Genomic DNA, 19,011 nt, shown 5'->3' on the forward strand with positions numbered 1-19,011 from the left:
TTTTAATTACCTTAGTGTGAAATGGGTATGCTAAAAACCTTTCTTTCATTGTTCCGACTACAAAATACACTCTTTTTAAAGCAAACTCTATTTAGTTTCAGAATATCTTGATTTATTTCAGGTAGGTTTCTTGTAATTATAACTATTTATTTATGTGTTGCATCCTCGGTGGAATCTTGAAAACTTTGAACCTTTTATATTTCATTCCAAATTACCAAAATGCTCTTGATCGAGCCCATAATCAAACAGAACTCATGTTCATCTCCTGTTGATGCCACTTCTAGTAATTCCTTACTGTTTTTAGCTAAATACATAGTAATCATAGTATTAATTATGCTCTTAATTTGTGTTGTCCTCCACATTCTTGTGAGATTAATCCTGAAAAGGATAAGATTATATACAAATTCTCATTCAAGTTTTCAAGAAAATGGTGAAGGTGATGTTGCTGTATATCAAAGGCAACTGCAACAACTCTTCAGTTTACATGATTCTGGGTTAGATCAATCATCCATTGATGCACTTCCAGTGTTCATTTACAAAGAATTAGTGGGGTCCAAAGAGCTACTTCATTGTGCTGTTTGCCTTTGTGAATTTGCGGAACAAGACAATTTGCGGCTTCTTCCTGTGTGCAGCCATGCTTTCCATATTCATTGCATAGACACTTGGTTACTATCAAACTCAACTTGCCCTATATGTAGAGGAAGTCTTCGTACACCAGGGTTTTCAGTTGTAAATCCTATATTTGACTTTGACTTTGACCTTGACCATTCAAGGGAAGAGGAAGAGGAAGAGGAAGAGGAAGAAGAAGAAGAAGAAGAAGAAGAAGAAGAAGAAGAAGATGATCATGGGCTTTCTAATTCAGGGAACATCCATGATGGGCATTCTGGTAATTTTAGGCAATCTGAAAGGGTGTATTCAGTTAGACTTGGGAAATTTAGAGCCATAAATGATGACAAAAGAGAAGATAAACAAGAGGTGGGACAGACTAGCAATGGAAATGGAAATGGAAATCTTGATGAAAGAAGATGTTACTCAATGGGATCTTATGAGTATGTGGTGGCAGACTCTGATTTGCAAGTGGCATTATGCCTAGATAAGGGTAACACTAGAAACCAATCTAGTGATATGAGAATTGAGAAGGATAATAAGATTAAGGGATGTAGCTCAAATGATGAGGGTAGAATTGGAAAGGAAATTAGCAATGGAAGTAAGTGTGAGAGCCATTCTGTTTCCAAGATTTGGCTTTGGTCCAAAAAAAGATAGACAAAAATTTCAAGATTCTTCAATACCCGTATGGTCAAATCCTCTCTCAATGTAAGCTTATCATACTAGTAAGAAGTGCCATTTTTTCAATTTTTTACAAGATTCAGAAACTCAAATGCATACAAACTTATGTTGTTGATGTATCAACACATATATTGTAATTTAGTGGGCAATTAATACACAATGATAATGATAATTTACATGTTAACCATTAAAATGCTATTGCAAGGTTAGTTACCTAGCTATGACCCGTACTATGGTTCTTCTAGTTTTCATTACTCCCATTTTAATTTCATCATAGGAGGTTTTTATATAATCCACTAAATGCTTAAATCCTACAATCAGTTGTTAGTTGAAGCAAAATGATTGTTCTAAGAATGGGAGGTTCATTACAATTACAATTTCGTAAAAGTATGTTCAACATATTGACGAACAATCAAGCAAAAATAAGCTAAAATGTTTGGAAAGTATCAAATAACACAAGTGACTTATATCTTTACTAGTAATTATATGTTATATCCTGTTACATCCACTGCACCTAACATTTTCTAAAAAGGTTGTGAAATTGTAAGGTAAAATAAAGGTGGGATCCATGAAAAGTGATAGCAGTGATGAGAAGCATTCATGGCTTAAGCAAGAAATGGTTGACATAAGAATAGTACTCATGGTTTGTGGGGTAATTAATCATATATTTGTTGAAAGAAATTCTTCAACTACCAACCTTTAATTAGCTGCCCATGTCTCTAAATATATTTATTATGTCCCCTCATCCTTGTTTTTTTTCTCATGAATAATCTTCAATCTTTAATTAATTACTTACCTTGATTATAAATTTGACAAATCATTACAATGTCCCTTGCTTAAATTATGAATAAATTTATAACAAAAAGTATATTCTGAATATCAATAAATTTTATTAACGAGTGACTTTTGAGTTATTGAACCGTTACCACCTAATGGAAAGAGTGTTACTACCAGCAGGCTCTACATGCAACTAAGCTGCAACATTTTCATTTGTTGAAAACTGTCTGCAATTCATATTAGTATTAGTATACATATAATTACAACTGCTGCTTGGAACTTAAAATCTTTATAGACATGAGCTAATTGACTAGATTACGATGCCTTAGTGTCATTCATCATCGTCTGTAGACGTCCACATCGTTATGAAATGTCAAACAGCTACATTAATATGCACTTGATGTAACGCCCCGTTGCGAGCCCAACTATGGATGACCCAACTTTTGGCAGGCCCAAAACGACAGCCCAACATGGTGACATTAGGCTGATCAGAACAGTTAATCTTGATTGCAGTTATTGAAGTAAAATGAGATGGTCATATTGTTACGACCCACGTTGCACTTTGTTAGCAGCTTCATGCATGATTATGTCCCATGTTCTCATTATTTATTTGAGTGGAGTAGCAAGTAGTTAGTGATAGTTATCATACTAGTATCATTTAGTTTTTACGTTCCTTTATTACTATAAATAGGTAATATGTTTTGTTGGAAGATATGAATGAATGATATATTTGGTTGGTCCAAAGTCTCTTTTCCACAAGTCTATTATCTTTGGAGATTAGCCATCTCGAATCGGCTTTATCCTAGGAGTTCACAGTCGACTCGAAGAGACCGTATCACGCCCAAATTTTTAACTCAATTTCTTCCAGCAACTTTAGGGCAGGCTTTGGGTCCCACAAAATCTAAATTTATCTCTATGGAAAGCTTATTTATCAAAAAAGGAGCTACGGTATGAAAGTTACAGCCTCACGAAAAACAGACCCTCAAATTGTTACTGCTGTCTGTAACTGCTACCTGCTGTTTTACACATCAAATATCAGCCCTCGATTCAGTTTTGGAATCCAGTTAAAATGTGTCTTAGACTCGACAAACTCAAACTAATATATCATTTTAAAGCTTATCCGGAACACTTTCGATGCCAATTATTTGTTTTCAGAAAAACTTAATCATCATCATTTTACGAGTCCACAACATAGGCCCGATAGTCATTTTTGACACTTATACCAAATGGGTCAAAACTTACCTTTTTACCAAAATACACTCTAAACTCACTTTTAAAATACCAAACCTACCAATTTACTTAATACAACCCATGAGGCATGTCTAAATTAGCAAATACCTAATTTGACACCCAATTGGTCAAATGGGTCGAACTCACCCAAATGGACACCAAAGAGGATTTTAACATTTTAACACCCTAAAGGCTATCCGTTCGTTCCAAAATTCAGCATTATAATTATTTACAAACCATCATATGATTACAAAACCAAAATACCATATGACCCCTTTTTGTACAACAAAACAAAAGGGCGGTTTATCACTAGTTAACTACCATACGATGATTTGAAGAAACATATATATACTTACTACATGTATATCATCCACTTGTAGCATTTTATGACATGCTCACTCTTCACGTTCTTCTGTTTTTCACCTAAAACATTTGAACAAACTAAAGAATACGCATAAAGCTTAGTGAGTATTATAGAATAAGCAACACTCATAACGTATCAAATTATCTTTCGACAATCATAAGGATTCACACGTATAACGGATCTGTCTCTTCAAAAATAATCTACTAGACGTAGCTAGTATACCACTGCCTCATCAAGAGCAATTTACCAATTCAGTAGACTTAGCTAGCACAATTGTTTCATCATTCATAATTAAACACCATAACAACTTGAATCTAGCAATAACCTCACATACCCTTTCATATCAACAAAACTAGCAATAGTTAGTAACATCAACATATAAATCATCAAATACATGATTATATGACATCTCTTGCACGGATGCAAACTGACATATCACCCATTTAATCCCAATAAACTCACCTCAAACAATAATAAAGCAATATAACTGTGTAGGAGATGAACGTGTGGGCGGTTAAGTTTGTAGGATTAATGTGCAAGGTACAACATATAATTATATGGTCAACTTCATTTGAGCCTTTGTAACGACCCGGATTTTTCCGATCGTTTTACACTTATAAGATTAATATTTACATAAATTAAACCTTACCAACATGATAAGCAATCTAAATTGTTGAGATTTATGTTTTTGAAAAGAGTTTTACACAACGTTTGACCGTCCAATTTGACCGATGATATCACGAACTATATAACATACGATAATTATACATTTGTGTATATATATGTATTTATATATATTCAACATGATCTAAGAATGTTTTAACATCCCATTGTGTATTAATAACAATGAGTTATAAGTATATTTTGAAACTACTAACTTAAGTTTTCAAAATGATAACTATACGTAACGTTTTTCGAAATAAATACTTATAACCTATAATATTTATACATGCATTGTATAGATATGTATTTTATCACTTTTAAAGGGCTTACATACATAAAACAATATAAGTATATTTACAAAAGATAGCTATATTTGAATCCTCGTTCCGTTTTCTCAAAGATTTCTATACGTACACCTAGGGTATAAGTACCCGTATCATACCCATCTTCTAGATGTATTTACTATTGGTATATACACATCAAATCAACCTTTTTAATCAGCCATGTTATTGCCTTATGTATAAGGTAATTGGAATTTGGAAGTTTGTTGACTAATTTCACAAGATTACAACATAAAAATTTGTCCTTGTTTTTACCATTCATGTTTTTAAAGGCTCTCCATCATTTCATTTTTAGCTCATCATCTCACTTCCAAATTACTCTCTAAAAACACCTACTTACAAGTCATAAGGAACCCATAACCATTCAGCTAGTATCCATGAAGATCTAGCCATAAAAACAACACTTAAATACCATAAGAAAATCCTTCCAAAAACACTTCAAAAATCCTTCCAAATTTACAAGTTTACTTCCAACCTTTTGATCCAACTCCACCACTCTTTTGGTTCTAGGATTTTACTCATCTTTTACAGCAATCTTGTCCAAGTAACTTGAGGTAGTAACCTTGTTCATAATTTTATTCGATTCATATTTATATAGCTATCTTATTTTGTGATATAAAATTTTAACAACAAGAACATAGTTTGAATGATTTCAAATTTGTTCGTAAACTAAATAGATCCTTCTAACTTAACTTTTAAAATACTTCAAGACTTGTAATATATCATAATGATATGCTAATTTAACAAGATACAACTTGTTTTTACAAAGAACACCTTAAAACTGAATCTATGTCGTCGGAGTGTAACCGGAGGCTGTTTTGGGTTGGATAATTAAAAACCATCTTGAACTTTGAATTAGAAGTTCATGTTCTGGAAAAATGATATTTCTTATGAATATGTTAACACATAAAAATTTCATGGTTTAATTCAAAGTATAAGTATTTTTAGAAAAATGACCATTAAATGTTGTTTTTATGACAAAAATGATTACTTTCATAAGATTCACCTAGAGTTTGGACTATAACCTGTGATTCCGAATGTAAACCAAGGTATTTACAGTTCATATTCTTAAAATTTGACTCGATCCAAGGAAGTGGCAAGTTGAATCAACAAAAACGGAGTTGTAACGAAAAAACTACGACTAAAATAAGATCGGGTATCCAAAGCTTGTTTAACAACGAAAATAATTGGAGAAAAATTAAATAAATCATATCTTTCCTAATTAATATGATATTTCATATATATTTACTCATGATTTAATTTTATGTATTTCAGGACCACCCGTAAACAACACGAGAAGATTAATCATAAGACCTCATGTACGTACGCAACACGTCATTTGACAACACGGTACTTTATGTACGCAACACGTCATTTGACAACACGGTACCGTGGGTCAAGATTAATTCCGATCAACATGAATACGATGGGGTCTTTATTTTTTTTTAGCAACTAATTGTGGACTACTAACATCGGACTGCTAACTACGGACTAAGAAATTATTAAAAGTATTAAAAGTATATATATGAAACGTTTATTTCTTAAAAAGAAAATATGTTGATATATCATATATATGGTTAGGTTCGTGATATCTATCGGAGACCAAGTCGAGTTAAATACCTTCAAGACAAAAGTGAGTATATAGTCCCACTTTTAAACTCTAAATATTTCGGGATGAGAATACATGCATTTTATGATTTACGTTATGGACACAAGTGATTAAAAATATATATTCTACGTTGAGTTGTACCACTGGCATACTTCCCTGTAACTTGGTAACTACTATTTACATGAGGTATTGTAAACGCGAATCCTGTTGATAGATCTATCGGGCCTGACAACCCCAACCGGACTGGACGACCAGTATTCAACGGTTGCACAGTACTTCGTTTCGGTGACTACACTTGGTACGGTGTAGTAAGATTTCATAATAAAGGGAATATGCGACGTTGATTAAATGTTAAGTATGGTTATCAAGTGCTCAACAACTTAGAATATTTTTATTGAAACGTTTATATATGAAATCTTGTGGTCTATATTTATAACGCTGCCGGCATTAAACCTATATCTCACCAACTTTATGTTGACGTTTTAAGCATGTTTATTCTCAGGTGATAACTAAAAGCTTCCGCTGCAACATGTTGAATTTAAGCAAGATCTTGAGTATGCATATTTGTGTCAAAAATAAAACTGCATATCGGAGGATTTGTAATGTAAAATATGTTGGAGGTCGTATTGTTATTATCACATGTAAAGTTTGTAAGTCTAAGATTATCGCTAAACGATAATCATTATTAAGTTGTTTAAACCTTGTATTTGTAATAAAAGCTATGGTTTGTATTGTAAAAACAAATGCAGTTTTTGAAAAATGTCGCATATAGAGGTCAATACCTCGCGATGAAATCATATGTTATTGTATTCGTCCTTATGGTTAAGGTCGGGTCGTCTCATGTGGTATCAGAGCGTTGGTCTTAGAGAACCAGAAAATTTGCATTAGTGTGTCTTATCGAGTTTGTTAGGATGCATTAGTGAGTCTGGACTTTGACCGTGTTTGATTTTGAAAAAAATATTGCTTATCATTGTTGGTTAAAAATTAATATGTAAATATTATGTGATACTAATTTACTAGTATTTATGTGATAGATGTCTGGCTTAGAACTTGTTATCACATTCAGCGACTCCGAACCAGAATCTTCAGATGGTGTTCCAATCATTAACCTATCCGATGATGAAAACGACACCTTTGGGGAAGACTCACAAGTTCCGGATGAATCAATTGAAGAGGAAACGGAAAGTGATCCTGAGGAGGAAGAAATACAGGAAATTACGAAAGACAAGTTCGAACGAGGAAGGAAACGAAAGGCTACTGAAATGGAAAATCAAAATCCCGAGTCTAGAGAGGATGTTGTGGCACCAACTCCACCAGATACTTCCACACCTATTCCTGCTATTCCTATTAGTTCTATCCCGACATCCAGTTATTCGGTTCCTCAGCCAAAACGCAGGGAGACAACCAGGATAACCTTTAAGCGATTTCTTTGAACACAAACGCTTTGGGTTAAATGATGCGCTGTTGTTTTAAACCATGGGATCATATAATGTTGTGTATAATATTACTAGTGTGGTTTGCTTAATGTTTGATGTAAGATAAGCATATGTAAAATAGTGAAGTGTGAAATGCAATAATTTTCCATGGTTAAGTATTATTTGGGTGGTAGTAAATGATTTTCGTACTAAGCTATTAAGTATGAACTTTAACGGGTAGGTACTACCCTAGATATAATTATAAAACGCTAATAAGAAGAAAAGGCTTTTATAATAATAACTGGTTCATATTATTAATAAGCTACGATGTACTGTAAATACATACTACATCTATAATATTCCATGTGAATAATTATTTTTTTTCATTCTTATTGAAGATTATGGCGCGATTGAACCGAATGACGGAACAAGAAATCCAGGAACTCATCAATCAGCGAGTGAACTACAGAATGTTATGGGTCGAGGCTGCAAGAGGTGCTGCAGTTAACCCAAATCCTCGTGTGGGGTGCACTTACAAAACTTTTCAAGGTTGCAAACCCTCATCATTCAGTGGAACAAAAGGACCGGTCGGTTTAACCCGGTGGATCGAAAAGATTGAGTCTGTGTTTAAAATCAGTGGTTGTATTGAGAAGGACATGACCAAGTATGCATCGTGCACCCTACAAGATAGTGCACTCACGTGGTGGAAAAACTATGTGAAGGCCGTAGGAGGAGATGTAGCTTATGATACTCCTTGGGAAGAATTCAAAACAATGCTAATCAACGAATATTGTCCAAGGAACGAGGTTAGGAAGTTGGAAGCTGAATTACGAAGCCTGAAAGCTGTTGGTACTGAACTCACCAACTACAATCAGCGATTCATGGAATTAGCTTTGCTATGTCCCGAATTGGTACCAACCGAAGAACGGAAGATTGAACTGTACAAAGACGGTTTGCCTAAAAAGGTCAAGGCAAATGTTACAGCATCCAAACCCAAGACTATTCATGAAGCTATCACCATGGCGAACGAATTGATGGACCAGATTATTCTGGATAAGAACACCGATGTCAAGACATCGGGAAACAAAAGATAGTGGGAAGGTAATCATCAACAATCCAACAAGAAACAAGAAACCACGCAAGGTGCGGGTAGCGGTTCAAACTCAGGTTACAAAGGACGAAATCCTTTATGTAACAGATGCCACAAACATCACTCTGGTTATTGTAACGTGGCGTGCAACAATTGTAATCGAAAAGGTCATCTTGCTGAAGATTGTAGGGTTCCCGCTACAAATACAAACGGTACCAAGACTCCTGCCACCAATGCAAATAGAACTGCCTTGGCCACTGTTACTTGTTATGGGTGTGGGAAACAGGGTCATTATAAGAGCCAGTGTCCGAATTCAGAGAAGAATAATGGATCTGCACGTGGAAGAGCATTTGTTATTAATGCTAGAGAGGCGTGTGAAGACCCGAAGCTTGTTAAGGGTACGTTTACCATTAATAACTTATCCGCATCTATTATATTTGATACTGGTGCCGATAGAAGTTACGTGAGTAGAGACTTTTACGCTAAATTGAATTGTTCATCATTACCTCTAGATGCTAAGTACATGATTGAGTTAGCTAATGGTAAACTAATTAAAGCCGATAAAATTTGCCGTGATTGTAAAATAAATTTAGCCGGAGAAACATTTAAGATTGATTTGATACCCGTAGAATTAGGAAGTTTTGATGTAATAGTCGGCATGGACTGGATGTCCAAAATAGGAGCTGAAGTTGTGTGCGCCAAGAAGGCAATTCGCATTCCTCGTAAGGATAAAACGCCAGTAATGATTTATGGAGAGAAGGGTAACTCAAAGCTAAAACTCATTAGTTATTTGAAAGCTCAAAAGTGCTTGAAGAAAGGGTGCTATGCTATCTTAGCACATGTTAATAAAGTCGAAACGAAGGAGAAAGTGAAGAGCATCAATGACGTGCCTGTGGCAAGAGATTTTCCTGAAGTCTTTCCAGAAGAGTTGCCGGGATTACCTCCATTTAGATCTGTAGAATTTCAAATAGATCTAGTACCAGGAGCTGCACCAGTGGCTCGTGCTCCATATAGACTTGCACCATCTGAGATGAAAGAGTTACAAAGCCAGTTACAAGAATTACTGGACCGTGGTTTCATTCGACCAAGCACTTCACCGTGGGGAGCTCCGATTTTATTCGTCAAGAAGAAAGACGGATCTTTCCGAATGTGTATAGATTATCGTGAATTAAATAAGTTAACTATCAAGAATCGGTATCCACTACCGAGAATTGATGACTTATTTGATCAATTGCAAGGATCATGTGTTTACTCAAAAATCGACCTAAGGTCGGGCTATCATCAACTACGCGTCAAAGAAGAAGATATTTCGAAAACTGCTTTTCGGACACGCTACGGTCATTATGAATTTTTGGTCATGCCGTTTGGATTAACGAATGCGCCAGCTGTATTCATGGACCTCATGAATCGAGTTTGTAGTCCGTATTTAGATAAGTTTGTTATCGTTTTCATTGACGATATTCTTATCTATTCCAAGAGTGAGCAAGAGCATGAACAGCATTTAAGATTGGTATTAGAATTGTTAAGAAAAGAACAATTATACGCCAAATTTTCTAAGTGTGCGTTTTGGTTGAAAGAAGTGCAATTTCTTGGCCATGTTGTTAGTAGCAAAGGAATTCAGGTTGACCCAGCTAAAATTGAGGCCATTGAAAAATGGGAGACTCCTAAGACACCAACGCAGATACGCCAATTTTTGGGTTTAGCCGGTTATTATAGAAGGTTTATTCAAGATTTTTCCCGAATAGCTAAACCATTGACAGCGTTAACACAAAAAGGGAAGAAGTACGAATGGACCTTTGAGAAGGAGAGTGCATTTCAATTACTCAAGAAGAAGTTGACCACGGCACCTATTTTATCATTACCTGAAGGGAACGATGATTTTGAGATATATTGTGACGCCTCGCGACACGGTTTTGGTTGCGTCCTTATGCAACGAAAGAAAGTTATTGCATACGCATCCCGAAAATTGAAGATTCACGAGCGGAATTATACGACGCATGATCTAGAATTGGGGGCAGTAGTGTTTGCATTGAAGATATGGAGACACTATTTATATGGAGTTAAATGCACTGTGTTTACTGATCATAAAAGCCTTCAACATATTTTCGATCAGAAACAGCTGAACATGAGGCAACGTAGGTGGGTCGAGCTGATAAACGACTACGATTGTGAGATTCGCTATCATCCCGGAAAAGCGAATGTAGTGGCCGACGCTTTAAGCAGAAAGGAACGAGAACCAATTCGAGTACGAGCAATGAACATAAAAATTCGCATGAATCTCAACTCACAAATCAAAGAGGCTCAACGAGAAGCTCTTACTAAAGAAAACATAGGAAATGAAATAATGTAGAAGTATGGGAAACAACTCATTATGCGGGAAGATGGAATTCGATATTTTGCAAACCGTATTTGGGTACCAAAGTTGGGTGGATTAATTAAGTTAATATTGAATGAGGCACATAAGACAAGATACTCGATACATCCTGGAGTTGGAAAGATGTATCAAGATCTTAAGACGCATTATTGGTGACCTAATTTGAAGACAGACGTTGCAACATATGTTGGGGAATGTTTAACTTGTTCCAAAGTCAAAGCAGAACACCAGAAGCTGTCAGGATTACTTCAACAACCAGAAATCCCAGAATGGAAATGGGATGGTATTACCATGGATTTCATCACAAAATTACCTAAGACTGCCTGGGGTTATGACACCATTTGGGTAATAGTTGATCGTCTCACCAAATCTGCACATTTCTTTCCTATAAAGGAAACGGATAGAATGGAGAAACTATTACGATTATACATAAAGGAAATTGTTTCAAGGCATGGAATACCTATTTCCATTATATCCGATCGTGATAGTAGATTTACATCAAAGTTCTGGCAATCACTACAGGAGGCCCTAGGAACTCGTTTGGATATGAGTACCGCATATCATCCGCAAACTGACGGGCAGAGTGAAAGAACAATTCAGACTCTTGAAGACATGCTTAGGGCATGTGTGATCGATTTTGGAAACGGATGGGATAAATATCTACCATTAGCAGAATTCTCGTATAATAATAGTTATCATGCGAGCATTAAAGTTGCACCATTCGAAGCACTGTATGGAAGGAAGTGTAGATCCCATATCTGTTGGAACGAAGTAGGAGATCGACAATTAACTGGACCCGAGATCATCCATGAAACTACTGAGAAGATAGTGCAAATCAAGGAGAAATTGAAAACAGCCCGTAGTCGCCAAAAGAGCTACGCCGATGTCCGAAGGAAACCATTAGAGTTTCAGATCGGTGACATGGTTATGTTAAAGGTGTCACCTTGGAAAGGTGTAATACGTTTTGGAAAAAGAGGTAAACTGAACCCAAGGTATATAGGCCCGTTCAAGATCATCGAACGCATTGGACCGGTAGCTTATCGACTCGAATTACCACAACAACTCGCCGGAGTACATAATACATTTCACATCTCAAACCTTAAGAAATGTCTTGCAAAGGAAGATCTCACCATTCCTCTTGAAGAAATTCAAGTCAACGAGAAACTACAATTCTTAGAAGAACCAGTCGAAATTATGGACCGTGAGGTTAAACGGCTTAAGCAGAGCAACATACCAATCGTCAAGGTTCGTTGGAATGCTCGAAGGGGTCCCGAGTTTACTTGGGAACGAGAGGATCAAATGAAACAAAAGTACCCACATCTGTTTTCCGATGACGCACAATAGGTACAATTTTAAAATTTCGGGACGAAATTTATTTAACGGGTAGGTAATGTAACGACCCGGATTTTTCCGATCGTTTTACACTTATAAGATTAATATTTACATAAATTAAACCTTACCAACATAATAAGCAATCTAAATTGTTGAGATTTATGTTTTTGAAAAGAGTTTTACACAACGTTTGACCGTCCAATTTGACCGATGATATCACGAACTATATAACATACGATAATTATACATTTGTGTATATATATTTATTTATATATATTCAACATGATCTAAGAATGTTTTAACATCCCATTGTGTATTAATAACAATGAGTTATAAGTATATTTTGAAACTACTAACTTAAGTTTTCAAAATGATAACTATATGTAACGTTTTTCGAAATAAATACTTATAACCTATAATATTTATACATGCATTGTATAGATATGTATTTTATCACTTTTAAAGGGCTTACATACATAAAACAATATAAGTATATTTACAAAAGATAGCTATATTTGAATCCTCGTTCCGTTTTCTCAAAGATTTCTATACGTACACCTAGGGTATAGGTACCCGTATCATACCCATCTTCTAGATGTATTTACTATTGGTATATACACATCAAATCAACCTTTTTAATCAGCCATGTTATTGCCTTATGTATAAGGTAATTGGAATTTGGAAGTTTGTTGACTAATTTCACAAGATTACAACATAAAAATTTGTCCTTGTTTTTACCATTCATGTTTTTAAAGGCTCTCCATCATTTCATTTTTAGCTCATCATCTCACTTCCAAATTACTCTCTAAAAACACCTACTTACAAGTCATAAGGAACCCATAACCATTCAGCTAGTATCCATGAAGATCTAGCCATAAAAACAACACTTAAATACCATAAGAAAATCCTTCCAAAAACACTTCAAAAATCCTTCCAAATTTACAAGTTTACTTCCAACCTTTTGATCCAACTCCACCACTCTTTTGGTTCTAGGATTTTACTCATATTTTACAGCAATCTTGTCCAAGTAACTTGAGGTAGTAACCTTGTTCATAATTTTATTCGATTCATATTTATATAGCTATCTTATTTTGTGATATAAAATTTTAAAAACAAGAACATAGTTTGAATGATTTCAAATTTGTTCGCAAACTAAATAGATCCTTCTAACTTAACTTTTAAAATACTTCAAGACTTGTAATATATCATAATGATATGCTAATTTAACAAGATACAACTTGTTTTTACAAAGAACACCTTAAAACTGAATCTATGTCGTCGGAGTGTAACCGGAGGCTGTTTTGGGTTGGATAATTAAAAACCATCTTGAACTTTGAATTAGAAGTTCATGTTCTGGAAAAATGATATTTCTTATGAATATGTTAACACATAAAAATTTCATGGTTTAATTCAAAGTATAAGTATTTTTGGAAAAATGACCATTAAATGTTGTTTTTATGACAAAAATGATTACTTTCATAAGATTCACCTAGAGTTTGGACTATAACCTGTGATTCCGAATGTAAACCAAGGTATTTACAGTTCATATTCTTAAAATTTGACTCGATCCAAGGAAGTGGCAAGTTGAATCAACAAAAACGGAGTTGTAACGAAGAAACTACGACTAAAATAAGATCGGGTATCCAAAGCTTGTTTAACAACGAAAATAATTGGAGAAAAATTAAATAAATCATATCTTTCCTAATTAATATGATATTTCATATATATTTACTCATGATTTAATTTTATGTATTTCAGGACCACCCGTAAACAACACGAGAAGATTAATCATAAGACCTCATGTACGTACGCAACACGTCATTTGACAACACGGTACTTTATGTACGCAACACGTCATTTGACAACACGGTACCGTGGGTCAAGATTAATTCCGATCAACATGAATACGATGGGGTCTTTATTTTTTTTTAGCAACTAATTGTGGACTACTAACATCGGACTGCTAACTACGGACTAAGAAATTATTAAAAGTATTAAAAGTATATATATGAAACGTTTATTTCTTAAAAAGAAAATATGTTGATATATCATATATATGGTTAGGTTCGTGATATCTATCGGAGACCAAGTCGAGTTAAATACCTTCAAGACAAAAGTGAGTATATAGTCCCACTTTTAAACTCTAAATATTTCGGGATGAGAATACATGCATTTTATGATTTACGTTATGGACACAAGTGATTAAAAATATATATTCTACGTTGAGTTGTACCACTGGCATACTTCCCTGTAACTTGGTAACTACTATTTACATGAGGTATTGTAAACGCGAATCCTGTTGATAGATCTATCGGGCCTGACAACCCCAACCGGACTGGACGACCAGTATTCAACGGTTGCACATTACTTCGTTTCGGTGACTACACTTGGTACGGTGTAGTAAGATTTCATAATAAAGGGAATATGCGACGTTGATTAAATGTTAAGTATGGTTATCAAGTGCTCAACAACTTAGAATATTTTTATTGAAACGTTTATATATGAAATCTTGTGGTCTATATTTATAACGCTGCCGGCATTAAACCTATATCTCACCAACTTTATGTTGACGTTTTAAGCATGTTTATTCTCAGGTGATAACTAAAAGCTTCCGCTGCAACATGTTGAATTTAAGCAAGATCTTGAGTATGCATATTTGTGTCAAAAATAAAACTGCATATCGGAGGATTTGTAATGTAAAATATGTTGGAGGTCGTATTGTTATTATCACATGTAAAGTTTGTAAGTCTAAGATTATCGCTAAACGATAATCATTATTAAGTTGTTTAAACCTTGTATTTATAATAAAAGCTATGGTTTGTATTGTAAAAACAAATGCAGTTTTTGAAAAATGTCGCATATAGAGGTCAATACCTCGCGATGAAATCATATGTTATTGTATTCGTCCTTATGGTTAAGGTCGGGTCGTCTCAGCCTTCGGGGTCACACACATATACACCGAGACGTCAAATAATATATATATATATATATATATATATGATGTATATATATTATTCAAGTAACAAAATAGTAAATCGAAATTAATTCATTTACTATTCATATAAATAGTAAATGAAACGAAATTAATTAATTTACTATTTACATGAAAGTGACATGATATAAATTATTAATTATAAGTTACATAACATACCCCTAAAGTATTTGAGAAATACGACTTTTTAAAATTATATCAAATCCTCCGTATCTTTTTGTGATTGATATAAATTGATTTTAAGTGATCAATCAATATGGTATCTTTTGGATTTTGTTTTTATCCTCTTAGATGTATACCAAAAGGATATGCTTAGCTACCTTGTAAGACTATATATATTCTAATATGTGTTGTTTCTTTTTGGAGATACACAAAAACGGGAAAATAAATTAGAAAAGAGATTGCCAATGGGTCTTTGCCTCATTGGTCACCATGTTAACATGGTGTTCGAGGAGACCAGGGTTCGAGTCTCGGGGGGGGGGGGGGGATTTTCGTGAATTAACTTCGTGAGCTAACCACTAACATTGCCTTTCAAAAAAAAAAAAAAAAAAAATTAGAAAAGAGATTACAAATATTGAATAGAAAGATATCCTATTATTCCATTTCAATATCATCCATAAACACATATGGAGTATTATTTTAGGTTCATAATATTAATCAAATGTTGATTAATTATTACTTGAGTTTGGACTAGCATCCATTGACGTTGTTTGAAGTGTAGTGTGGACTATCCAAAGAGACGGTCATACTTTTGATCGTAGGTTTCTCTCCGTTCTTCAAGAAAGTGTGGACTATCCAAAGAGACGGTCATACTTTTGATCGTAGGTTTCTCTCCGTTCTTCAAGAAAGGTATATCGTTTACTCACTTTGTGAATTACATATTTTGACAATTATTAGTGGTGTAACTGGATCTTTGGAATCGTTAATCATGTGCATGTTTTATTAAATTTAAATATATTAATATTTAATTTTGTAAATGGTTTATAAAATAATAATTGATTATTATTTTAACTATCCGCTGCGTTAGTCTGATTTAAAAGTACACACGATTTTCCAACAGTGGTATCCGAGCCGCTTTTACACCATCTTAATTATCGCGTGATTTTCTTTAGATTTAGCTTTGTGGTGAATTGGTAAGAGTCAAAACCTTTATGGTTTTGAAAGTCAACTTTGTTGATTACCTCATGACGCACGAATAAGATCTGAAAAAAAGTCACTGTTATAAATTTTGAATTTATTTATTATGGCTTGAATAATTGTTGTTTATTTCATTCCATAGTTGTACACATGCATTGTAACAATGGACAAGCCATATGTAGGTTTTAATAATGTAGTTATTAAAAATTATGATTGCACACATAGCCCATAATGCCCCGACCTATGTATGATTGTTGTGATTGTTGATTACGGCAATATTAAGTCATATTGATTATTTATTTTTTATAAGAAAGGCCATTTTGAAGCCAAAGTTGTATTATATTGATTTTTTATTTTCATAGTATTGTATTTAAGTTTATTCTAAATTGTAAAAGTATTAGATTAGTTATATTTTTCAATTTTAAATAAATGTAATAAGATGAAGATTAAAGATAAAGATGCAACGTGGAGTTTGACTTAGAAGATGGCGAACAGGTCAAGTTGACAACGATGGCGTTTGTCAAGTTATCACTTGATTCTTGAATTAAGTGGGATCTACGATATTACCCTTAGTTTGACCTCTTGATCCCATGTCGGCTCATGGGATCAAGCATAGGATTTTTGGGGCTAGGCTATGTGTGTGTGATGCATGGTTGTGTTTTAATTTTGCATTTATATATAATTTTTGATTAGAATATATATGCTAAATGTTTTTGATGAAAACATTAAATAAAACCGGTAACGAGTTTCAAATATTAAAATTGATGATTTTAAAAGGTTAAACTCTAACGAGTTTAAAGTTAAATAATTTTGAGACTCAAGTTATATATGTTTTTGATGAAAACATTAAATAAAACTCTAAACGAGTTTCAAAGATTAAAATTGATGATTTTAAAATAAGTTAAACTCTAACGAGTTGAATGTTAAATGATTTTGAAAGTCAAATAATATATATGGACGACATCTTTTAAAACTGTTTTAAAACGATACACGTTTGTGTATTTGTTATTTTTGTATCCTATAAATTAAATAACAAATTAGATCACAAACAAAATCGACATATACAATTGGTTAAAATATTTTTAACTAATAGTGTAGGGAATCTTGTGTGCATGCATTATTCGTTGACACAAACTTTTTCCAAAATACCCGTAAATTTTAAGTCATGCCATCCAATGAGCTTGCAAACACTCCTCGTTATTTTTTTGATATAGTGAGACTAGGCTGAATTATAGCCACGAGGTGGATTTTTCGATCTAGTGATACTAGCGTGAATTTCCACTGTTTCCAAATTGAACGACTTAATCGTATTCACGGTGAGACCTGAGTTCGAGGCAATGATGGGACAAACATGCCATTAGTTAATAGTGGTTTGTTGGACTACAAATATCTCTAGGTTCCATAAATTTCTAAGAGTTGTACTTGTAATGCAATTGGTAACCGCTACCTACCAATAGACTCCATAACTGCTAGCTGATAAACAGATGTGGCTATGGAACCTCTATGTAGATCTTAGGCTTTCGTAAATTAATTGTTTTTTAAAAATATTATAAAAACTTGGGTAGTTAATTTATTAAAGCTCAATATCGAAAATAGTAAATTGAATCTTATATCTGTTGTAGATGTCAAATAATCAAAACGTAAACCAAAACACACTTCTTTCTTTGTTGGAGAAGGATAAACTCAATGTTCAAACTTCCTAGACTGGCACTACAACCTGGGAATTGTTCTCAAGCATAATTGGAAGTTGAATAAAGTTTAGAACCCATATCCTTTCTTCCTGTTATGGCAGTTGCTGCTGCTCAGCAAAATGATTATCAAATGTTGTTCGATGATCAGGGAGAAATAGGATTGAAGTTTGAAAAAGAATAAGCCGAATACTTTGTGGAAGGAAAATGACAAATCATTTGCTAGAAAAAATATTCCACCTTCCAAGAAGGAAAGCCAAACAAAAGACGCCAAATGTTTCCATTGTGGAAAGGTTGCCAATTGGAGAAGGAAGTTATTATATCTTCCAATTTGAGCTGAGAAAAGGCAACGCTGGTGAGACTAGCAAATCAGGTATATTCCATATATAGTTATATACTTCTTCTAGTGATTCCTAGATCTTTGTTAACTGATTGTGGCCTTCACACCTGTAACAATATGAAGAGAATGAGAAGAAGTAATAGACTGAAGAAAGACACACTGAATTTGCAAGTAGGCAAGGGGGATCAAGATTTTGTTAAAGCTATTGGTACCTCTGAACTTATTTCTCTAAGTGGTCTTATTGTTTTGTTGAAACAATAGCATTATGCTCTCAATACTGCGAGCGACATAGTTTGAAAGATGTTAGTATTGAACTTGCATTTACACACTTAGGTATTTCAGTTTCTAAGGATAATATATTTATCTTAATAC

General features: G+C 34.0%; 1 protein-coding gene across 1 annotated transcript; it reads left to right on the plus strand.

Moving 5' to 3' along the window:
• The first annotated feature begins 214 nt into the window (after window positions 1-214).
• Window positions 215-1,439, plus strand: LOC139873478 (RING-H2 finger protein ATL46-like). The gene has a single exon (XM_071861409.1). It carries the CDS (start codon window positions 220-222, stop codon window positions 1,261-1,263), a length of 1,044 nt encoding a protein of 347 aa, XP_071717510.1. The 5' UTR covers window positions 215-219; the 3' UTR covers window positions 1,264-1,439.
• Window positions 1,440-19,011: the final 17,572 nt, after the last annotated feature.

The sequence above is a fragment of the Rutidosis leptorrhynchoides genome, chromosome 10, assembly GCF_046630445.1.
Source record: "Rutidosis leptorrhynchoides isolate AG116_Rl617_1_P2 chromosome 10, CSIRO_AGI_Rlap_v1, whole genome shotgun sequence".
NCBI classification, from domain to species: Eukaryota; Viridiplantae; Streptophyta; class Magnoliopsida; order Asterales; family Asteraceae; genus Rutidosis; species Rutidosis leptorrhynchoides.

Bases quoted from the DNA above. Each gene is read 5' to 3' on its own strand.
- LOC139873478 (XM_071861409.1), top strand. From the start codon at position 220: ATGCTCTTGATCGAGCCCATAATCAAACAGAACTCATGTTCATCTCCT.